The 25,331-nt window shown below is 41.5% G+C and overlaps 1 protein-coding gene and 1 long non-coding RNA gene across 2 annotated transcripts in view; one reads left to right on the forward strand and one right to left on the reverse strand.

Moving 5' to 3' along the window:
* The window catches only part of WIF1 (WNT inhibitory factor 1), a 67,267-nt gene extending 64,280 nt beyond the window's left edge, over positions 1-2,987 (forward strand). Inside the window, exon 10 of the mRNA XM_025883119.2 lies at positions 2,124-2,987. Coding sequence (XP_025738904.1) covers positions 2,124-2,245 — 122 coding nt within the window. The 3' untranslated portion in view covers positions 2,246-2,987. The remainder of the gene's footprint in view (positions 1-2,123) is intronic.
* LOC112832434 (uncharacterized) lies at positions 166-25,129 on the reverse strand. Its single transcript, XR_012380748.1, has 3 exons — positions 23,931-25,129; positions 16,190-16,416; positions 166-2,019 (listed from the first exon to the last, which is right to left on the reverse strand). It is a non-coding gene; the product is annotated as an uncharacterized lncRNA (long non-coding RNA).
* Between the last annotated feature and the right edge of the window lie 202 nt (positions 25,130-25,331).

The raw sequence follows: 25,331 nt of genomic DNA on the forward strand, positions 1-25,331 counted from the left end.
ATGTTTTTCTAGATCCGCAATCTCCAAAGGGTGGTCCATGTAGCCCAGGGAGTATGGAAATGATCAGTTAGGCGATGGAAAAGACGGATTTGATGATAGTTTTATATTTTATGTTATTTTATTATATTTATATATAAACATATATAAAAATATATTTACATATCTCGATCCCAAATCTCTAATTTTTGTGCGTATTTTGTAATGTTCACATTATATTATTATGATGTATACCTAATGTATTTATATGTAGGTATGCGTGACTTTTTATTTGTTAGTTTTAAGGCTGGTTGGTGTCTGGCCTAGGCTACACTCAGCCATTGACTGGAGTCTTGTCAGGCGCTAAATTGACTAGATGGTAGATTGAATTGGCTTCAGGTGGGTGTAGCTTAACAAGTTAAGCTCCTCTGGAAAATAATTCTTTCCCCAGATAGTAATGGCTGAATGGTATCCCTGCAGGGACACACTTGGGGGAAGCTTTTGGGGGGCTAAAAGACCTGTGGAAAACTAACCATTTCTAGAGACACTTTGGGAGAGAGTAAACCAAATCCTTATGCCACCCTTAACTCAGGATACAAGTAACTTTTGAGACATCCTCGGACCTAGGAATGGCCTGAGGTCACACTATTCATCCCAGGAGTCAGTTACAGAGATCTTCAGGGACCCATATTTGGGACCTGGTGACCAAGAGTGATGGCTGAGAGTACAGCAGTCACGCCTCCAAAAAGAAGGCAAGTCAGGGGCCCTTGGGTGGCATCGATAAGCAATTCGGACAGGTCCACCAGCCCCCACCCACCGGCACTTCTCGACCTGCTGCTGAGAGTTTTGTCATCAATGTACCTTCCTCAGATCAAGGCGTTGCCTCAAGAATATACCCCGGTGCCTGATTAAAATGCAAATGTGTTGTCCAACAGAGGCCACCCAACCATTTTGTACATTAGCTTAGAGAATCAGAAAGAGGTTTATTTTGACCAGGAGGAGGTGACGAGGAAGCGCTGAGGCACGGAGTTCTGCTGAGAACAGACTCCCAGCGAGGTGACACTCTGGGAGGTCTCGGGCACCCAGACATGTTACTGGGGAGGAGGACATTGGAGACAGACTTCCCGGCTGAGGCTCACCCTTGCCAGCAGGGAGGTTCAGGCTTCATGGGTGGCGGGGAGAACAGCAGGGTAGGGATTTACTCAAGCGCATTGTTGGCTCATGTTCTGGCTGTTCCTTGAGCTACTAGCCTACATACTGACAATTCAAAGAAACACGTTCAGGAACAAAGTATTCTGTTCTCAGTAGTTACTTAATGGCATGCTTGCATTAAAAAACCACAGGGAACAAATGGAATGCCAAATTCGACTCTTAATGTACAGGAAGATGGAGGCAGATTTTTTAAATGTGATTGCCATCTTGGATCCGTTTTAGGAAATCAGTAGAAATGAGTCAGTGCCCCAAGCACCTCCAGAAGTTCACAAGTAGGAGAAAGGGAGGTCTGAAGCTATGGAAATTAGTGCTACCGTCCACTTAAACTAAGCTGCAAATGGATAGATGCTGGCCATGACTGAAACTGACAAATCCCCACTGATAAGGAACCCACTCAAACCATAACCCTTCTCTAAAATGTATCGTGGAAGTCCTTACTTCTTACAAAATTCCCATTTTGTATAAATGCAATAGCCACACTTGATTGTGTGATCGATATGAAGAGTGGGGCCTGTTCTGGATCAATACAATCGAGGCTGGTTTTGCAACTCAGTGAAAATGATCAAATCCTATGCAGGTGCATCCCTGCTTTGGGGACCTCGGTGCCACATCCTTACCAGACCTTGGGTGGAGAAAATCCTTCATTCGAGCACATCCATCCAAACTTTGCATCAAGAGTTTCTGCATGGCCAAAATCTATACTGAGTCAGAGCTTCGATGGAAGCCAGATTTGATGGAGTTCCTAAAATGGGTTTCTTTTTTAGGAGAGATCTTGAACCTGTAACATCTCTTCATTCAGGTGGCTTTTTGTGGTGGCTGTGGTCTTTCACTCTGGGTTGAAAAGGGAAAATGGATTTCATTTGAATGGTTAATAATGAATCTGAAGAGCCTGTTTTTGTAGTTTCTTTTCTTTTAAGCTGTGAATAATTTTACAGGGTACGGAGCCAGCCTCATGCACGCCCTGAGGCCAGCAAGCACCCGGCTCAGGCAGCGCACGCCTTCACTTAAAAAGGCTGAGGAGCGGCAGGACCCACCTGAATCCAATTACATCTGGTGAACTCCGACATCTGAAACGTTTTAAGTTACACCAAGTTCATAGCCTTTGTTAACCTTTCATGTGTTGAATGTTCAAATAATGTTCATTACAGTTAAGAATACTGGCCTGAATTTTATTAGCTTCATTATAAATCACTGAGCTGATATTTACTCTTCCTTTTAAGTTTTCTAAGTATGTCTGTAGCGGGATGGTATAGATTTCTTGTTTCAGTGCTTTGGAACAGATTTGATGTTATGTCAGTTGATCAGGTTAAAATTGTGTCTTTTCAGTTGCGTAGCTGGCAAATAATTTCCAAAATCACAATGCACTCGTGGTGTCGAGGGGCTAGGGAACACTGGAGAAGGTAAATAGAACAAAAATGCATAAATCAATGGTTTGGATGGAGCAGTTAACCTCATTGAAGTTACAACATTTCTAATTTTACTGTCATGTGTTTAGACATTTGTCACATTTTTTAAATTCCCCTTGTTCTTAAACTCTCAATACAATATATTTTGACCTTCCCATGATTCCAGAGAATTCAGTATTGAAAGAATGAAAGAAGAAAGAAAAAAAAGAAAGAACATTGTGGCAGTGGCATTTAACAATATAATATATTGTAAACACAATAAAATAGGGAATATAATGTATGGACTTTTGGCATTGGCTTGAAGCAATATAATATATTGTAAACAAAACACAGCTCTTACATAATGAACATTTTATACTGTTTGTATAAAATAAAGGTGCTGCTTTAGTTTTCTGAGGGTTGTATGGAGTGGTCTGTGCATGTGCTATCTTATGGAAATAAAGTCGGTTGCAGTGAAAACTGCAGTATCATAAAAAAGAGAAGATATTCTATTCTCTGACCTAGTCTGGCTCCCCAGGCCCACCTGGGGAGCCCTCTGTCCCTGCTCCAGCCACGCAGCGCTACACTCTGGGCACTGCCTAAGACCTTCCTAGGTTTGTCAGCTCCCATTTAGTTGGCACTGCTTTCAAGAAGTCCTCTCTAACTAGAATGTGTTGAATAGCCCTTTAGTGGGAGGCTTCCTAAGACTTTCTAAAAGTGTCAGAATGTGGCAAATGACAGGAGCTACCTACCATTTATTAAAAACCTGTTGGTTCCCAAGAACATGATAGCGTGTTGTCTTACAATCCAGTGAGGAAGGTATCATCGTGCCCTTTTATAGATAAGAAAACTGAGGGAGGGAGATACGTAGCAATTTACCCAAGATCACACTTGAGAGGGACAGGTTTGAATTCATGTCACCTGGCTCCGAAGACTTAACACTAGGCAGTTTCCCCACCTTCCTTTTGCTCAGCAAGTGCAGTAGAACACAAAACTCCACAAATCCCAGGCAGATACTTTCCAATATATTTTAGTCTCCTCATTCTCCCAAGGAAATGTGGACTTTATGTTATAGATAATCTAAAGCCTATATGTTTCTCTTTGGGCGATGGCATAATGACTTGTGTGGTTCGGGGATGTGACGTGTTATGGGAAGTGACCGAGGGAGGGGCTGGAAGCAGAGTGAATACGTCTTATTGTGGCGCTGGGCCACGGCGGTCTTCCTCCTCCAAGTAGCCAGAGCCCAGAATGCAGCTTCTGCTCACGTAGACTTGGCGAAGCAGGCCAGGAGCCAAGGAGCTCACCCTGGGGATCCCAATATGAGAACCAACTGATTTAAGACTTGGAACTAAAAGTCCAGATGTTTGATAATGAGGATTTAAGACGGTGACAGAAAGTTAAGTTTGGGGATAGGATAATAATACTAATAGCTAACACTTAAATAGTACTTAGCTTATTCTAAGCACTTTACCTCATGGATGAATAATAAAATGGCGGGGAAGTTAGACCAAAGGCAGCATGATGAACCACAATAGTCTACATTGATCATCTCCCAACCATTTGGACTCTACACTCCATTAGAAATTTCTGAGCACATACTCCTACATGTGACTATTATTTATTTACATATTTAACTGGTATGCTTTATAAAAGCCAGAAACGTTGAAGAGATAAAAACATGAATAGAAGCTCTAATATTTTCTCCACTCATTCAGAAGACAGTCTTATGTATGCCCTGGAGTACACACCCTCACAGGAGAACTCAGGGTAGGAGGAGAGAGAGTAGGATCCAAAATGGCTTTAGAACCAGAGTCTGCACTCAAGAAGGATTTCAAACGTAAGCAAGGGACTGGGTCACTGACTGAATGTAGGGTTCTAGAGAGGAATCTGAACAGTGATGTAAGTGACTAAGAAGGAAGTACGGGCAGCGGTGAGGGTTTCCAGAGATGCTGAGTTTCATACTGAAGATGTTGAGTTTAATGTGCCCTTGGGACATCTCGGGGGAAATGTCTGATAGGCAACTGGAAATACTGTTATTAGGAGGTTAGTCTGATAATTTATTGATTATTAGTTTTACTATAAGTGAATAGTACTAACTCTATATTAAATTACTTTTAATATCAATATACATAACAGCTTTATTTGGTGAGGTGCAGTACAATTCACCTGTGTTTTATTGTGTCTTTATTTTGTTTTAAAGATTTTATTGATTTCTTTGAGAGAGAGAGAACTCACGAGCAGGGGTTGGGAGGGCAGTGGGAGAGGGAGGAGCAGTCTCCCTGCTGAGCAGAGAGTCTGATGTGGGGCCTCGATCCCAGGACCCTGAGATCATGACCTGAGCCGAAGGCAGACACTTAACGACTGAACCACCGAGGCGCCCCTTTATTGTCTTTGGATCCTGTATAGTTAATACCATTTGCTGCTTTCCTGTTTCTATGTTTATTTGTATAACAATATAGCCTTTACTATTTGGCAGATTAATTGAGCACTTCCTCCCTCTCTCCCCCATATGTATTATGAATCTTCATCCAAAACGTGCCCTTCGGTTACTTTGTCAATTTCTGTAGTATCACAACAATGGAGGCCAGCTCTTGAAACAAAGGCCAATAATAAGGAATATGAAATAATTGCTGTTACTCTTATGAAGCAACCACAAGAGAGGAGAAGGGAGAGGAAGAAGAAAAAGAAGGAAGAGAAAGAGGGGGGGCGCCTGGGGGGCTCAGCCAGGTGAGCCTCTGACTCTTGATTTTAGCTCAGGCCATGATCTCAGGGTCATGAGACTGAGCCCTGCTTTGGACTCCGGGCTGAGCCTGGAGCCCACTTGGGATTCTCTCTCCCTCTCCCTCTGCTCCTGCCCCCACCCTGAAAGAGGAGGAGAATATTTATATAAAATACTTCTAAACAATAATTTAAAAGCTAAAAGAGTAGGGAGTTAAGGTGGCCTGAGAAGATGTATACTGTTTGACAAGATAAAATAAGTAGGAAAAATTAGGCAAGAGGAAATAAAGGCTAAACAAGAAAATGGGCCCGGGAATGAAGTTAAGACAGAAGGCATACGGGGACTCCTGCACACTTGTGAGAGGTATGTGGACAGCACATTTAGCTCTAAGTCCTGCTCCAGCCACCTCAAAGAGGAAACCGGCGCTGGTTATGAGTCCCAAAGACTATAAACACAAAAACTAATCAGTTCCTCAGGAGAAGTTCAACTATATAAGGCACTTACATTATTAGGGCTCGATCAAGGTAGGAAGGTCTGTGGGAAAGCTGCTTTGGCCTCCCTTCACGTCAATAGTCTTTAAAATAACTCCTCCACATTTATTTACAGAGGAGCTGCTTAAAGACGTTTAAAAAAAAAAAAAAAAGGGTTGCTGACAGGGTTCAGCTTCTCATCCAGTATCCCAGGCAATTTGTCTCCGGTCCTAAAATTCCATGCCCCACCCAGCAAACAAAAGATCTCCAGTTAAATCCAGCCAAGATGCTCAGAGGGAAGTTTATGGAGCATACGGCTACTTGATCATGCTCCTTGAAATTCTTAGCACCTCCCCAAGTGGCTTCTCCAAACAGTCCCTTTAACTATATATAGTACTCCTCCTAAAGCAAGTTTTGGTAACGGGATTTTTTTCTCATCTCATTCCCTGTCCGGTGACCCTTACGAGGCAATTCTAGCTTGCTGGGCTAGGCAGCGCCCCGGCTGAGCTAGCCCTTCTGTCAGCTCTCATTGATAGTGGAGAGCAGTGTCTCCTGGGGGTTCTCGCACGGAGGCCCAAGGGTCATGCGTGACACATGCTCTCAGGAGTATCGACAGAGTAACCACAGATAGCACTATTTCTTTCCATGCTCGTCAAGAAGGTGCAAATCATCACAGTAAAGGGTAGTTTCATAAAAGCTTTTCTACCAAAGTAAGGGAGGAAGAGGGCATAGGGTGAGGTGAGCAATTTTTAAATTAGTTAAATGAGAAACATTGCCTTTTCAGAAGAATTTCCTGAGGCAATAAAAAAGAAAGACAAGGAAAGAAAACAAAGGACTATCCAAAGACAGGAGTTTCATCATCATAATTTTTAGGCAGTTTATGCAAGTGGTGCAAATATAAAAGTTTAATAAACCTATTGAATAAATGTCCTCCATATGGCTCAACATAAAAAATAGAAACAATCTACAGGAAACTGACATCATAAAACAAAGTACTCAGGTGTTCGGTAAGACTTTTTTTTTTTAATTCTAATATAGACTCCAGTGGAAATTGATTTTCACCTATTTACTGGTTTATTGTTAATAAGAATCTAGGAATTACAAATGAAAAATAATTTTTATTGAGCTTTGGCATTGCAAAGCTTTTCCCAGGTAACACATTTCCCTTCCTGATCATGTTTGGCTGGCACAACTGTTGAAATTACCTGACATTTCTCAAAAGTCCAGACCAAGAGAAAGCCTTGGGATGACAAATAATCCATACAATCCACAGGAGGACCATTGAAGGTTGACTCACCACAGAGTGAATATCAACTTCCCATTCTGGTGACCATGACACTGAGCATGGTGTTGAGGCTGCGTCTGGGGCCATAGGTGGGAGAGAAGAGCAAGAGGGAAGTGGAGAGCCTTGGTCAACAATAATCCAAGAGGAGACTAGCTGTCTCATTGGAGGGGCCCAGAACAAGATGAAAATATGGGTCCCCTTGTTCAAAAAGCATTAAGAATATCACCATGGTGAGCACAGGGCATTAAGCCCGGGGTCTTTCTCCATGCAAGGGCCGTGTGCAACTGCACAGTTCGCACATCCGTGAAGCTGGTCCTGTCCGGGAGCAAGTTCTTAGGTCCGTGGATAAGAAAGTCTAGGTAAAATGCAAAACATCTGCCTCTCCTTGGGCACTGGCCAGATAAGCTCTTCGGTGCCTGTCCCTCTTTCAACTTCAAAACCCAAACCTTGAGAATGGAAGACTCATTCACCATCAAACCAGGTAAGTCAGTGACCATTTACTGAATGACTTTTGTATTAATACTGCAAACACAAAAATAGGGAAGAAAATATGGGGTAAATTAAGGGGACAAAATGTATTGCTTTATACTTCAGTCTAATCAAGTTCTTTGAACCTCAGTTACTGCCTAAGAAAGAATTTGTAGCTTTCAGTTAGAGCTCACAAGGGAAAGATATTTTTCAGAATTTTGTGAACAATCTATTTTAAGCAAAGCGATAATCTTGGGTTTTTCCAACTTATAACTGCTGTTCTTTATTAGAAGACAGAAAGGCAGAGACCTGGCTGGAATTGGGATCGCAAGCTTTGTTTTTGAAATTAAATTCATCTCCACCCAAGGAAGCTTGATTCAGTGAAGAGCCTTATGACATTCTCCAGAAACCCCAAAGACAAATATCCCCAAAAGCCCTCACTTCAAGGAAACACCCAAAACTAATTTGTGATTATTTTCTACTTTGTAAAGATGAATATTTGCTCCTCTTTAAGCCTAAAACACTCTGGGAAGGAGCAGAAGCGAAGCCAATTATGGGCCCCTAGTCCATTGGGCGCCATGTTGATTAATCAATCCTTGGCTTGTGTCACAAGAGCTAAACTCCAAGTATCCTACTGGAATTTAAAAGCCACTCTGCTTTTCAGTCATGTGGATATTCTGCCCTGGCTTGTTTATTTGGATTACGTACTACTTGGTTTCTAAACTGAACCCAGACTGGGAAGGCAGCAGATGATGAAGCCGAGATGGGCCTTACGGTAGCAGTCATCCTGGCTTCACATTTAAGACACCCTTGAAATGATGATGTGAACACAGGTTATTCCATGACAACTTGTCTCAGTGTAAGTGGCTACAAATGTGCTAAAGGAAATTACTAGCAGTTGTGACTTCAGGGAAAAAAAAAGGGACCTTTGAAACAAAGCGTCTGGTTGAAATTGAAGCAAGTTCTAGCTTCCCTGGCCTCACCCAGCGTCCACTTCTATGTGTGCACCAGTCCAGGGTGACATTCCTTGGAGGGACATTATTGAGAGTTGTAACAGAATGGAGTAAATAGGAGAACCAAGAAGGTGGTGTTCTGGTGATGAACTGGCCAAACACGGAAGTAGCATTCCAAAATTTCCAGAGAAGCTTTCTCTGGAAATTTTCATTCATGGCATCTCTGTCAGGGGGTTATTAGTTCAAAGGCAAAACTGAAGCTAGGGTTTGCTGAAGATCACAAAACAATTCATTATTGCTAATAATAACCCCTGGTGTGGGGATTCCAAACTCATTCCTGAAGAACACCAATTGTCCAAGAGGTTAACATGATGTATGTGAAAACAGGATTCTGAGGCCAAGTAAGTCTCAAAGATGGGTAGTTCCATGAAATCAGGAAGTTGTCTTTCTAGTAGTGCTGCCCAGAGCCTTTACCACCCTATCGTGCGTTGTGCATCCCCAAGAGGGGACTAATACGCAGCCTTCCCCAAACTTACTTCATCAAAGAGAACTTTCTTCCCTAAAGCATTTCCCGGGGAATAAAATTTTACACAGCAGTTTGTGGTGCACAGTCCCAGAATACTTCGGACTCTCTGAAGTTGAGTCTTTACTACACTCTTTTTTTTCTTTAGAATTTTTAATGTTATTCTATCTGTTTGGAGCTAATTCAAGGAAAACTGAAACTTACAACTTATAACACAAAGAACTTCCAGGTTAACTAGTGAATCAACTGGTTTTATGTAATTTGTTTATTTTTCCCCTACATATTCCAGAATAAATTGATCTGTTAGATTCTAGCTTTACTCACTTAAAGGAGGATTAGAAAAACACTTTAATTATTCTAAGTATTTTAAAATTAAAATAAAAGTTTACAACTTATGGAACTAGTTTCATCAACAAAGGATAAAGGGATCATTATAATGAATTCATTTTCTAGGGGTTTAAGCAGCATCCGACATTGAGGGAGCCCGTGTGAACTACCCAGCTAAAGCACTTCTTTAAGTCAGTTGTCTTTGGACTGTGTTTATGGTGATTCATAAATTCTTGATCTCCACATTGCTTCTTAACTATTACTCAACTTTAAATCAGAAGTGGAGATGTCAGGCAGAGAACAAAAGGTCACCATCTAAAAACTAACAGGGAGCAGGGTGTAACAGGAAGAACAGCAGACTGGAATGAAGAGACCCAAGCTTCAACTCTGCCACTGGCAGGCTGGTGGTTCTTACCCAAGATCCCCAAAGTGGGGCTTAAGCTAGATGCTGCCCTCCTCATGCCACTCTGGGCCTTTTCTTTATTCCTAACATGTGGCTCCCAAGCCCAAAGTGCTTTGAATGCATCAAGCATTCTGATAAAGAGATGGAGAAGCTATCATCTCCTCCATTTTGCTACCAATTCGGTGCTGTTCTTGGGTGCCCAGGCTCTTAAATTTGAGTCTCTTCTAACAGTAATTAGTCATCCCTGGGGACAAGAGAGGATCCTAGATTAGTGCCAGGGCTTTCCCAGGGTAATGGGAAAAGTACCCTAATTTCAGCATTTATAAGAGCTCAATAGTCAAAATAATAGCAGTAGCAGTAGAAATCAGCTAACACTTATATACTATTTGCTGTGTGCTGGGCTTTGGTCCAAGTTCCTTATATACATTAATTTAAATAAACTGGAGTCAGTTTATACCAGCTCGTGAGAAAGTGTCAGTTGTTAAGTTTTTGGGAATTTCTGAGCCAGTTGTTAAACACAGCCATGATTAAATAATTAAATAAATTATTTTTAAAAACAAGGTTAGGGGCGCCTGGGTGGCTCAGTTGGTTAAGCGACTGCCTTCAGCTCGGGTCATGATCCCAGGGTCCTGGGATCGAGCCCTGCATTGGGCTCCCTGCTCGGCGGGGAGCCTGCTTCTCCCTCTCCCTCTGTCTGCCACTCTGCCTACTTGTGCTCTCTCTCTCTATCTCTGTTAAATGGATAAATAAAAATCTTTAAAAATATAAATAAATAAATAAATAAATAAATAAATAAATAAAATAAAAACAAGGTTAACAAATGCTCAAAATGAACCTCTCCCTAATTATTTTACTACATTTTACTATTATCTACATTCTTGAGGTTATTTCAGTGCATTGTAACTGTGTTAGAGGAAATATTATGTCATGGTGCACTACCGTACATCTCTTTCCAACTCCATATTCAGTGATGCTACCTTGAAGGCTTCAAATTGTCCATGGAGGGAGCATTTACACCACAGAGATTGGCAAATGCTACACATCAAGAGACGTGGGTGTTAAACCTTTACGATTTAATCCTTACAAAAACTTTATGAGGTTTGTACAATTATTATTTCCATTATTTAGTTAGGGATCCCATGCACAAAAAGGTTAAATGACATGCCCAGAGCCACACAGCTAGTTAGTGGCAAAGCCAGTCCTTGAACACAGGCAATCTGGTTCCAAAATCTATTCTGTGATTATAGGCAGTTACATTGGTTTGGGTACAACAGAAAATAAAGTACACTCAAAAATGGCTGATATATAATTCCTTCCCAGATGGAAAGAAAAAAACGTCCACTATATAGTAAGGGCAGTCAAACAGAGTTCCCAGAACTTCAGTGGCTGAAAATGAATGACTGAATGAATCCGTGAATGCACTTCATCCATTTCCAAAGGAATTGGAAACCTCTCTGTCTTCTGGATCCGGGCCTATGTTTATGACCTCTCAGTATGCTGTGTTTCAGCTTCTACTCTTGCTCCATTCAGCCACCATTTTAAGCAATTAATTGTATTAGTTTCCTGTGGCTGCTGTAACAAATTATCAGAAATTTAGTAGCTTAAAGGAAATTTATTCTCACTGTTCTGGAGGCCAGAAGTCCAAAGTCAGTGTCACTGAGCTGAAATGAGGTGTTGTCAGGGCCATACTCCTTCTGGAAGATGGAAGGAAGAATGTGGTGTTTGCTTCTTCCAGCTTTTGGTAGCTGTCAGCATTCCTTGGCTTGTGGCCACTTGTCTCTCTGCTCTGTGTTCACATAGTCTTCTCCTCTGGGTATCTGCATGCAATCTCCCTCTCCCCCTCTCCACTTCTAGTGGTACTTGTGACAGCATTTAGGACCTGCCTGCCTATTCCAGGAGGCGCTCCTCCTCCCAAGAAGAGCTCCTCCTAACATCTTTTGCCATGTAAGATCATATTCACAGGTTCCAGGGACGGTGACGTGGGTAATATCTTTGGAGCCACCATTCAGCCCACTACAGCCATCATCATTAATGACCACAATCCTATTCTATGCTGATGGTTGGAATTACAAGGGGCTACAAGCAGCATTGTTGTCTGCAAAAAGTCTACAGCTTATAGAGAAAGAACTCATACAAAGAAGCAATCATATGGAATGTTAAATTGGACACTGATGCGGAAACACTTTGGCATTTTCTTAAATAGTTAGATATTCTCACCATATGATGCAGCAATTCCATTCCTTGGTACATACCCAAGAGAAATTAAAGCATATGTCCACACAAAGACTTACACGGTAATGTTCAGAGCAGCACTATTCATAATAGCCAAAAGGTGGAAACAGCCCAAATGTCCACCAACTGGTGAATGACAAATACAATACGGTATATACAAAAAATGGAACACTATTCAGCAATAAAAAGGAATGAAATACTGACACATACTACAACACAGATGAAGTTCATGCTAAGTGAAAGAAGCCAGATACAAAAGATCGCATTTTATATGACTCCATTTTTATGACATGTCCAGGAAAGGAAAATCTATAGAGATAGAAAGCAGACACCCGGTTTTCTGAACCTGGCAGGTGGGAAGTAAGGATTGACTAGTGACAAACAAGAGGGGTCTCACTGGATAATGCAACTGTTTCAAAACCAGATTTTGGTGATGGTTGCACAATTCAGTAAACTCACTAAAAATCATTGAATTGTACACTTAAAATGGATGACTTTTCATGGTACGCAAATTATACTTCAATAAAATTATTTTTTTAAGTAAATAATAGCATAAGACTACATATGCTAAGGGTAAAGTGAATGATGGAAAGGTTGAGAATTCTACTGACAGAGCAAATCATCAGACAAAGCATGATCTTGGGCTGGCAGATGAGCAAAATTAGGGAGAGGACCTGCCCAGGGGTGCCATGGAAAAGGTTAGGTTTGGGTCTAGTCTCTGAGGTCAACAGTGTCATACTTTCTCTGCCTCTTTCATGGACCTCCTGCTCACCTTGGCCTGCTGCCTAAAGGCCCAGGGGTCCTGTGGTCCAGTGCACTTCTTCCACCTTAGCTTGGCCCAAAATGGGTAGCCTCAAAACACGTCACACACACACCCCCCACTTCCACATATGTAGCTCTGAGCCAAGCTTGCTGGGACCTCTTCCCTCAGAAGAAAGATGTTCTGGGAGACAATCTAGTCGGAACCTTCCAAAACAGAATGATGATCCATGTCCCTTTGGATCCATCCTACAATATTTCCTATGGGCTTTCTCTCAAAAAGGATGACAGGAAGCTCCAGGCTTCTGTTGTTTAGCTCTGATGAACCATTCACATTGTTGCAAACATTCCGTAAAAATGATGATTTTCCATATACTTGGAAATAAACCAGGCACTCTACCCTAACCTCAGCTTAACTAAGAAAGAAATTTTTCTTTCACAAAACTATTAGTGATTTAAAAAAAATAAGTCTCTGAAACACCTTAGGACAGACTTCGAAATTAGATATCTACTGTCAAATTGCAATCTAACAGGATTACAGGTTAGTCTTCGGTCTCAAGTCACATGTTATAAATGTGTGAAGGCTATCATTTGGAGAAATACAGTTTATAATATATACTCTGATGATAATCTCTCTGGGGCCCCAAAAATGATAGTTAACTACTTCATCAGCTTGATGAGGGGATAACACGGAATGTGCAGGGACCAGCACACACAAGGTAGAACCCAATAAATGATGATGATAATGGGTATTATCACTCTTTAAATAAAAAGAAAAAGAAGAGGAAAAGTAAATACCCAACAATCATTTGAAAGGTAAATGATATTTAAACCAAAATGGGACACCATTTTTCAGTCATTCCAACACAGTACAAGTGTTGGAAAAAATGTGAAGCCACAAAGCCACAGGAATGACCATCCACTGCTAGTGGGGCTATACACTGATACGACCAAGTTAGAAAGGGGTTTCACATTATCTTGAAAAGTTGAACATACACAGCCTCTAAGAAACAGCAATTCCATACCCCAGAGAGACTTTGCATATAATGCCTCAGGAATCATTAGCAAGAATGTTTGAAGCAATGTTGCTTATAATACCAAAGAGTTAGAAACAGCCCCACTGCCCATTGACAGTACACTGGATAAATAAATGGCATATACGCAAACAACGAATCATGGAACACTACATCAGAAACTAATGATGTAATGTATAGTGATTAACATAACATAATCAAAGAAAAAAATAAATGGTATATACACAAAAGGGAATACTATTCAGCAGTAAAAACAAATGAACTATAGCTGCAGAAATCAAATATTGGTGAATATGAAACACAATGTTGAAGTGCAGAAAACTACACACAGTATGACTCCATTTCCAAAAGAGACAAAACTAAATAATATGCCATTTGGGGACACATAAAAAACAATGGTTTCTTTGTGAAGGTGCTGAGCATAGGGATCGGGAGGAACTCATTAGGGTTTCAAAAGAATCTATGTTGTACCATTTCTTAAGCTGGGTGGTAGGTTCGGCTGTTTATTTTATTTCTCTAAGCATATTATCTTGCTATGCACAGATTATTCCTAATAAAAATAAACCCTAATATTCACAACAGAAAAATCAATAATAAATGTGATCAGGTAATCCCCAAAAGAAGATATGTCCATGACTAGTAAACCAATTTTTAAATCTTCAAATTTAGTAGCAAATAGTTGTAAAATTTTTTACAGTAAATTTTTTAAATGAGTAGTATTTTTCATCAATCAGATTGGCAAAGGCATTTTTTAAATAATATTTAATGCATACGTTAATGCAAAAAGATGGACAGTTATACTGTGCTGCTCAAAGTGTACATCAGAACAGCTTTAGGGCGCCTGGGTGGCTCAGTCAGTTAAGCATCCAATTCTTGGTCTCGGCTCAGGTCATGATCTCAGGGTCACGAGATCTCAGGATAGAGCCACGTGTCAGGCTCACTCTGGGCGTGGAGCCTGCTTAAGATTCTCTCTCTCCCTCTGCCTCTGCCCCTCCCTTGCGCTCACTCTTTCTCAAAATAAAAAAAAAAAAAAGAACAACTTTTCTAAAAGGTTACTAAACAATACCTATCAAGAAGGCTTAGCATTTGTTTCTTGGACTCAGTATCAGAAGGTCACAAGAGATTCAGTCAAAGATTTAGATTCAATACAGCATTGTTCACAATAGCCAAAAATGCAAAACCTTTATCCATTCATTTGACAAACATTTACTGGACACCTACCATGTGCCAAGTATTGTTTGGGGCACCTGCAATACTTTAGTGAACAAAGTTGACAAAAATCTTTACCCTCATGGAATTTACATTATACAGGGAAGAATCAATACTAAACAGTAAACTTAGTAAATAGCTAAAGTAAAATAGTACATGAGAGAATAGATGCTTGAAGAAAAAGAAAAAGCAGAACAAAATAAGAGGGATCAGGAGTGGCTTTCCAGCCAGAGGAGGAGGAACAGGTTGCTTCACTAAGAAGAGGACATTTGAGCTAAGTTTCAAAGGAGGTGTGATATCTAGATAGTGGGTCCTTGGGCACTGGAGGCAGAGGAAACAGCTGGTGCAGATGTCACTCAAATGACAGCCTGTCTGGCAATCAGAGAACAGTAGAGAGTCTAGTGTGTCTGGAGAAGCCTGAGCAGGTGGAGGAGTAGAAGAGGAAGCCGGAGACCCAAGAGAAAAGTGTGCGGGGCAGTTATGAAAGGCTTCAAAGGACTTAACTCTCAGCAAAATAGGGAGACTTTGCTGGGTTTGGCGCAGAGAGCCATGCTGTGTCATATTTTTCAAGGATCCAAGTGTTCAAACAATAAGGAAATAACTAAATAAATTACAGTAAATTTGGTGCTTGTTTATAGTAAGAGCTCAGAAAATATTTAGAGGACAGATGACTATAATGGAATATTGTACAACCATTAAAACTATAACTTCAAAGAATATTCAGTGACCTAGGGGCTCCTGGGTGTCTCCATCATTTAAGCATCTGACTTCAGCTCAGGTCATGATCCCAGGGTCCTGAGATTGAGTCCTGCATCGGGCTCCCTGCTCAGCAGGAGAGTCTGCTTCTCCCTCTCCCCTCTGCTCCTTACCCCTGCTCGTGCTTTCTGTCTGTCTCTCACTCGCTCATTCTTTCTCTCAAATAAATAAATAAAATATTTTTTAAAAATATTCAGTGACCTGGAAAAATGCTTATCACGAACATTAAATGAAAAAAAAATCTGATTAAGAAGTTGCATGTACGTTGCAACTCCAACTTTGGAGATAGATAACAGAAACAAAAGTAGATAAAAATTATAAGGAAATACCATCAAATATGAGATGGTTTTAAGTAATTGGTGAAATTATAGATGTTTTTATAGCATTTGTATTTTCATGTATCTCTGAATTTTCTATACTAAAACATATTACTCTTATAATAGGAACAAAAAATAAATGCGATTTTTTAAAAACCTACCACAACTACATGGTATGACTTCTAGGGTGAACGTCTGGAAATATGTCCATTGATCAGAATCGTTAGATTTGTTCTGGGTTCGTGGGAAAATGGAAGGTGTTTGATTCATTGGCCGAATTTAGCAGCAAGCAGCCTGTAGTTCATCAGCGTGGCTGTCACCAGTAGTTCAATAAACCCATTGGAATCACTACAGAAGAATGTCTAATGGGATCATGGAAACAATCTGGCTGGTAAAAAAAACACATGATTAAAAAGTCATTACATTATCTACCAGGCAGGAGAAGAATTGCCTAATTTAACCACGAAAGTCACTACAAAAGACCAAAATAATTACAGTGTAAATGGATACCCAAAATAAGGGTTCATTTGATTTTAATGATACCTTGAAAGAAAATTATGGGTGCAGGGTGAGTTTGCCAGAATCACGTAAAACAGCTCATTAGCACCCTTACTGGACTGAATTGACTGCTCGTTCTGATCTGAGGCAGCACCCTGTCCCCCCCCCAACAACCGGAACTCCTTCTTGTTAATTTCATTCTGGTGTCTGGGTCTGCTGTCTTCAGATGCCTGCGACTCACTGAAGGCATGCCGGAGGACAGGTTTCCCCTGAGATGCAGCTCCTTTTAAGTTCCTACAAGGCTCAATTTGTAGCAGCATTTCATCCTTCTGTAGCCAAGAACATGTTGAGCCATCAGAAAAATGTGGTAATTTGGTCCATGAGGCATATGGAGTGATGAACAAGAAAAGAGTCCTGAAGAGAACCCGAGGTGGGATTTCCACAAAACATTTGGAATGCTCCCAGAAACTTGCTTTCCCTTCCTAAAAAGAAGGGTGGGTGGCTGCCCTTTCCTGAAGAGCTGGAGCATGTCCTTGTATAAGGGCATCTTCAAATCCAAAGCGTCTTACCCAGCAATGACGGCTGCAGAGCTAAGTAGTTGCTCATTTACTTAATCAGGTGCTAAAGTTCAAAGGGGAGTCAGTCCCTGCACTAAGTGAATCGGGGGCACCTGGGTGGCTCAGTCAGTTAAGCGCTTGCCTTCAGCTCAGGTCATGGTTCCGGAGTCCTGGGATCAAGCCCCGCATCAGGCTCCTTGCTCAGTGGGGAGCCTGCTTCTCCCTCTGCCTGCTGCTCCTTCTCTCTCTCCCCCCGCCCCGTCTCTCAGATAAATAAATAAATAATATTTTTAAAAAAGAAGTGAATCATTGCAGAGGAAAAGTGGATCATTTGTTACCCTTCTACAGGACAGAGGGTGTTGTGGGAATACAATGAAGAGGCCTGAGCTAGGGAGGGGAGAGGTGGTTATGTTTCCTTGGACAAGAAATGCCTCAAGTTAATTCCAAACAAGTTAGGTGGACAAGAAGACAATGGGATCGTTCATATGATGTCTGCCACAAAATACTCTGAAAATTAGCCCAATATTGCCGGGCTTTATTGTTATTGCTGTTGTTTTGTTTTTATGAAACCAGCTTTTCCCTCTAGTTACAATCCATGCTCAGCATGAAGTTCTTGTATTTCACTGGTTTGAGATGACAAGTCCTACAATTCCCAAGGTCGTGTTAAAAAAAAAAAAAACACTCAACCTGAGTAAATTTTAAGACTGACTTGGCTTTACTCAATGATTCATGAATCAGCAGCATCCCATTTAGCAAGCAGAAAAGAGCTCCCAGGAGCTATACAAAATGGAAGACTTTCTAGGCAGAAGGAGGCAAGGCAATGAAGTTGTTCTAGGAAAGAATGGATTGGTTCAGGCAGGGTCACTTGTGGAAGAAATGTTGATAACAGCATTGCAACGGATGTTCTGTGTTAGGACCCCTGATTAAGCATCTCAAATAGGAAAAAAGGCCCGAAACCTGGCCCCAAACTCCTGAGGAGTACCTTCGGCTAGATAGGATCTTTCTGAGGTAGAAAAAAATGAAGGACCCTGGAAAAAGCAGGAGTGCTGTGTGGGTGTGATAGGACCGGGAAGGCAGTGCCACTGGAAGACCCACCAGGCCAGCTCCCCGGGGGGAGGGGTGGGATTTGGGGGGGGAGGGGTGTAATGGAAATAGAATGCCGCCCCTTCCTCACCCCTCCACAGCAACAGTGTAGCCCAGCTCTTGGGTGTGACCAGGGTCCCTCTGAAAGAAGGAGGTGTGGCAGCCTGGGTTTTCCAGCGATTCTCCTAACTGAGAGCTACAAACTAAAGGCAGGGTCATCTTCTCACTGAAGCCATTACCTGCCTCTTCCATCCTCCTCAACCAAGATGGATTGGCCAGGGTTACCTGAATTAGTAACAAGACTTATGGTAAATACTTCCCTGAAAACTATGATAAAAAGAATCAGATATTTCTCCTTACTGGTCTGAAGGGATATCTCTTTCTCAGTCAGAAGTCAAAGGATATGAGTGAACCATCTAAATAGCAGAATATGATAAGTGTTCTAAACAACTATGTTGACTGCATTCTTCTGGGCCAAAAGGTGGGGGAAACCTCTTCCACCCCCTCCTTTCCCCCTCCTTTCTCTTTCCTTCCTTTCCTGAAGAATTCACTCCCAAAGCCATGAGGTGGGGCAGACCAAATATATTAAGGATGATGGAAGCCAAGTCTCTCCTTGTCAAAGGAGGAAGCTACAAATATGAACCTTGAGATGTTGGCATTGAATTAGAATCAGGGGTATGGATGTGAACTCGTGGTTTTCCATATAAAAGCTAACTATAGAAATAAAGATTGTGGGGGGGCGGGCACGTGTGTGTGCGTATGTGTGTTACTCCTTGGAAAAATGGCTCATTCGCCGGCTGGAGCAGGAAAAAACAAGACAAGCCTGGAACATCTTATGCTGGGAAACACAGCACTCAAAGAATGATTAAGACATGTCAAAGGACACAGAATCCAACTTGAAGGGGGTCCATTGACCAAACTGAGGGACAATTAAATTAGAGCATCTAATGCAGTATAGCCCACTGAATACATAGGAAGGAAACGAGGAGTCCTTACAGATTTAATAAACGAATAAATTGAAAGTTTGATGATGAATGGGCTATTTACATAGTTTCAGATTAACGCCCCCTGAATACATGTGAGTAACTATACAGTAGGGAAGCCAGGTGCACACCTCCTTAATCACATCATCAAAGTGAACATTACCAGTCACTGGACAAATTAAAACCCCGTGCATCCAAAAGGATACCATGCAAGAACATAGCCTCGCTTCTGTGATTTCCCTGCCAAAAAGGAATAACCAAAATCTAATCATGACAAAACAGCAGACAAACCCAAATTGAGGGACAGTCTACTAAACAACCAGCCTATAATATTTTAAAGTTATGAAAATCAAGGTAAAGATTGCAAATTTGTTGCCAGATAAGGAAACCAAAGAGGCATGATAACGAAATGGCGTGCATCATTCTGAACTGGATCTCTTCGCCATGAAGGATATTTATTGAGGCAGTTGGTGAAACTGTAGCGGAGACTAAAATGTAGACCGTAGTGACATATGTCTGTTCATTTCCTGACTGAGATGGTTGTACGGTGGCCACAGAGGGCAAAGTTCTTGTTGGTTGTGTGCAATATGCATTCAAGTATTTAGAGATGAGGGGCATCAGGTTGGCAACTTATTCTCAGCCAGTTCAGAAAACATGGTTTTTATGCAAAAACCGATGGTTTTTATGTCATCGTTGCAAACTTTCTGTAAGTCTGTGATTGTTTACAAGAAATTTTAAGTATTTTTTTTAAGATTTTATTTATTTATTTGACAGAGAGACAGAGAGAGAACACAAGCAGGGGGGGCGGCAGGCAGAGGGAGAAGCAAGCTCCCTGCTGAGCAGGGAGCCAGATGCGGGACTCGATCCCAGGACCCTGGGATCATGACCTGAGCTGAAGGCAGCCACTTAACCGAATGAACCACCCACGCACCCTTAAGTATTTTTTTAAATATGTCCTGTGATGACAACGAAAATACCAGACAGCAAGGCTCTCCTACAAATACCAGAGGGCCTGGCTGTTCTACCCACTCTGAGTAAGACAGAACCTTCTGGAGCTGTTCTGTGGGTTCCTCCAGAGCAGCTGGGTCTCTACCCTTGAAGTCTGGTTTTCTCTCCACCATGGAGCTCTTGTCCCAGATGATTTACCTTTGTGATTAGCATGGCTTCTCCAGGCTCAAAAATCCATGCTGTGCTAAAGAGAACTTAAAATACAAAAGGCCAGGCACCTGTTCATTGAATTTCCTTTGCCAAGTAGCACAGAATTGTTGCTACTAGCTGACATCTGTAAGCTGTGTGCGTACAGTGGCTCACTGGTCAGGAGCCAAAACTTCTGAAGGACGACAAATGGTTGGTGCTAGGACACCAGGAGAAAGCTATTCCTTCTTTTATTTTCCATTGAACAAGTATTTATCAAGTAGTTAATTTGAGCCAGACATTGTGCTCAAAGAAGGGGACAGAGCCAAGAATAAAAACCCAATCTTTCTCCTCAAGGACAGTACAACCTAGGGTACTTTCTAAAGATCACATTTTCTATATTGAACAGTAACATATACACACAAAGCATGCAAATCATAATTGTACTGCTCCATGAATTTTCATGAACCAAACACACCTGCATAATGAGCACCCAAATCAAGAAAGAGAACATTACCACCTCCTAGAAGCATTGTTGCTCTTTCCAAACACTACCACTCCTCCCTGACCTCCTGATTTTTAGCAAAGCCTAGTTTTGCTGGCAGATCTTCACTTTTAAAGGAGATTTCAAGGAGGACACCTAAGTCCTGGTTCTTCCAGAATGGAATTTCTCCTCCTGGGGACCCGGATCATCCAGTGCTAACATTATCTCCTTGCACAGTGACTTGATTCTGCTTCTCCATAGTGCTGGGATTTGCTGATTAATGGTCATAATTTGAGCTTTGCCTGGTATGGACCTGGATGATAATACCCCTATGAAAGAGGTTGAGCAGAACTGCTGAATTTGGTTGCCAGCAGGGGGTCCCTTTCTTTAGACCAGATGCAACATGGCAGGATACAGCAAGCATCCATCTCATACAAAGGCCTGGTGGCAACCCTGCATGTATGAGTTGTTTGGGTTGGCAAAGTGAGTGGAGAGGCATAGGGAGCTTTATCCATGGCAATTCAATTCATGGGCTTGCACGATTCTCAGGCATCCTCAAAAGAACCCAGCCCTTGCTTCTTTAATAGGAGGCCTTAAGAAATACCTCCCTAATTTCCCGTGGTGGTGCTGCCCCCTTGGGGCTGCTCACTTGTATGTCAGAAGATCCCACCTCTTCTCAGGGACTGTTAAATTCAAGTGCCCTTTTATTTGTGTAAGACAAAGCCCCATAGAGCTCAAAAGGAAGGAGGTGTATATCCTCAGCTAGGCCAGTTAAAGTATCTCTAGTTTTTAAAGAAATTTTGAGCGGTTGCAGGGCTGTTGAACCCCTCTCATCCTGAGGGCTGCCCAGAGACAGAGTCCATTCCTCATGGAGGTCAGTTTCCTCCTTCATCAATCATTTCCTCACATTCTTCTCTTTTCCCTCCCACTCTGACCTGTTCTTTTTACTGTTCTCTTCTTTTCCTTCCTATCTGTTTCCTCTCACTCCATTATTGTTTCTAAGGCTTCTACTTGGGTCTCCTCATTTGCAATCATATAAAGAACAGAGAGAAAGGAAGACAACTCTTCCTCCAGAAGAGTGGTAAGAAGGAGGAGAACGCTCCTATAGATGGCAATGTTCCGTCACATGCATTTAGCAAATAAAAACTAGAGACACATATTGCCATTGCAGGGAAAGAAAAATTTCTCCTCTACATTTGGGTCTTTGGCTGGGCCTAAGAATTAAACTGACATGAGACAGATTAACAGGAGGAAAAGCATACAAGTTCTATTTTTTTATACTTGTACATTGGAGCCTTCACAAAGAAAAATGAAGAAGCAAACAAGCAGCTAGAGTCAAACACTTCCACATGAAGTTAGACAAGGAGTACTAAATTGTGAGCACGTGACAAGGCAAAGGTGCTTAGGCTTGGGTAGTTAATTATGGAGAGGCGACTAGAAAGATTGGATTAGTTTAATAGGTTTGTTTGCACAAATTTCTCTTGGCCTCGGCTCCTCATCCCTGGTAATAAGAATGTTTCTTTTCTTCTCATGTAGGTGGGACATCTTCCATTTGGGCAACCCATCTCCTGCTTTCAGGAGGAAAAAGGAAGGGTGCCCTCCACGCATCTGCTGTTTCTCAAGTGTCTTTAACTCAAAATAATCAATATGCCGGAACAGCGTATTTTGGGGGTGGTGTCTTCTAAACTCTTTCACTGTATAGGAAATGTTTTACATGGCGTTTTCCTTTTAAAGAGAATTTTGAGGAAGTTGCCAGAAGGGATGACTAAGAGTCCTGTCCGTGGGGAGGAATAAGATGAACTTTAATCTATAGACTATTCAATTTGAGGGCATTTCCAGAACTTAGAGGGCCCTGAAAAGTCATCCAACCCAAAGCCTTCATTTTACAGATTAGAAGGCAGTCCCAGAGATGCTGATCTGCTTAAGGTCGCACAGGTAGCCAGTAGCAGGAACCCACATCTGAAATGTCCCAGTATAGTGCTCTTTCTGTTGAGAGTGTTCTTGTAAATTGGAAAAACACACAAACCAACTTCCTCATAGGTGTCCTGCTGAAGTGGCAAGCTTCGCCAAGTTGAAAAGTTAAAAATTATAGTATCATTTGTGAAAGCATCCAACAGAACTTAATCCAGCCTTCAGAAAGCACGATATAAAGGAATCCTCTTCCTTACTACCTTAAATTACGGGCAGCACATTTAGCGATCTTTCCCTAACTTGTTGAGGAGGTGTTGAAACTTTTCGGAGGAGTCCTATCTTTTTGTCTTCCTGTGGTTTGTTTGAAATTCATTACCCTCTTTCATCCTCTGTGATCCCTTTCTCTCCCTCCTCTTTCTTGGCCCTTCTACCCCACCCCAGCCCAGGTCAAATCTGAAGGATCTGCTAGGGGAATATCACAGTCACCAAGGACTCATCATCATCATCAAGATTGATCCCATATGGTGTCTACAAAGATGAGGGGTGAGGCCCCGGTGCTTGCAAACTCCACAGGGATGATGTGGGAACACAACCCCTTTTGTCTTCATTCCCAACCCCTGAGATGAGCTCAGTCTGCTAGAACCAAGAATTTCTACTCCCCTGGCTTCACTAGAGCTTCCAGCCATGTTTTTTCCATTTCTTCAACTGCATTTCAAGAGCAGTGGGATTCAGGGGTTTGAAAAGCTTTTAAAAATACATTTCATGTGATCTCGTGCCTACAGAATTCATTCTCCAATTTACCTTTGAGCTCTTGCCTATTCTTACTAATTCAATTGTTCCTTTTGTGTCTATAAATTATATTTGGATTTTTTTTCCTTCCCTCCTGTTTGTTTAGTTCCCAGGATAGAAGAATTCTCATCTCAGGCTCTAATTACAGCCCCAGCACGAATCTATCATTTGTTTCCAAAATGCTTGAAGAGGTGTCTCACTGAGTTCTTCCCTTTCAAGCTGGCCTCTCAGAATGTTAGTGGAGATTTCCAGAAGCTTCTTCCATTAACCATGCGTTGATTTGAAATCTGAATGTTTTCCCCCAAGTTATGCGCTACAATGGAGGCAGGGAGCCACAAAAGACGAAGCACACGCCAACATTATCCTTATAGCACTGGTGCTTGAAGCTTCTTGTCTTCAACTACAAAATGACAGCTATTAATAAAATTTGAGTTTATTTCTTTTAAAGAAAGAAGTGACTTACTGTCTGGTTTCTTCTCATCATCTTTGGCCAGCTGTGTTTGGAGAAGCCAGGAAAGACTTGCTGAAGAAGGAAGATCTGTCTGGTTCAACTAATTGCTTGCCCAGTTACCCAAGCATTACGACTCATGCCAATGGCCACAATATTGAAGAATCAGCCAGAAATGGACATGAAAGAGAAAGGAAACATAAAAGCAACTCTACTCTAGTAAACTGCATGGCATTCAAGGAGGGGAAAGACAAACAACTCAAAACACAACCTTAAAATGTGCTCAGCAAGAAACAAACTGCCCACTGGGGGCCTCTGGAACTTCCTTCTGAGGCAAAGTTCAATTATACACTGAAGTACTGAAGGCCAGACCATGGTGAAGGAGAGCAGGCTCTCTCACCTTGTGGAATGCAGCTATGAAAAAGATTTATCACGTATCTGATGGGCTTGCCACATGTCGAAGACTAACTTTTATTTTATCAATTTTTCCCTTTCTTTCTCCCCACCCTGACACACAAAAAAATTGTAATTGTGGTGACAGGAAAATGTCTGTAATAATTTTAACATATGTAAGATTACCCAAGAGGTATTATCATATGTAGGTGGTTTCGGAATTTCATTAATCCACAATCTAGGAATGTGATATTGTATAGATTGTACTTCTTTACAGTACAAAGACAGTGAATTCTTAACAGACACTAAAGGACAGTCCTTCTTTTTTCCAGCATGCTCCTCACATTTCTCCAGCTGAGTTGTTCAAATGCAGAAAAGTAACTTGTTGGATACTCAGCTACCAGCTTCTTATCCAGATCCCCTTCAGAAAACAAGTAAATTCTGTTTGCATGAAGCTTACAAAAAATAGGATTAGGAGCAAGACATTATATTAAATTAACTGATTGGGCAGGAATGGCCTTGTTAATTTCCCTTTGTTAGATTTGCTCTACAAACTTCAATTTCAAAGATGTGAAACATATATATAGACAGTTCAACTCAGTGCTATGAGTTGAACTGTCTCTGCAGGGTAGGCCAGGCAAATCCGTGCAATGAATTTCCTAGGATGGCCATTTACAGCTGTCTTCTTTTTTTTTTAATTTTTTATTGTTATGATAATCACCATACATTACATCATTAGTTTTTGATGTAGGGTTCCATGATTCATTGTTTGTGCATGACACCCAGTGCTCCATGCAGAACATGCCCTCTTTAATACCCATCACCAGGCTAACCCATCCTCCCACCCCCCTCCCCTCTAGAACCTTCAGTTTGTTTTTCAGAGTCCATCGTCTCTCATGGTTCGTCTCCCCCTCCGACTACCCCCCCTTCATTCTTCCCTTCCTGCTATCTTCTTCTTCTTCCTTTTTTTTTTAACATGTATTATTTGTTTCAGAGGTACAGATCTGTGATTCAACAGTCTTG

This window comes from Callorhinus ursinus, unplaced genomic scaffold (genome assembly GCF_003265705.2).
Source record: "Callorhinus ursinus isolate GAN/ISIS: 27379988/994484 unplaced genomic scaffold, GSC_fseal_2.0 scaffold14, whole genome shotgun sequence".
NCBI lineage: Eukaryota > Metazoa > Chordata > Mammalia > Carnivora > Otariidae > Callorhinus > Callorhinus ursinus.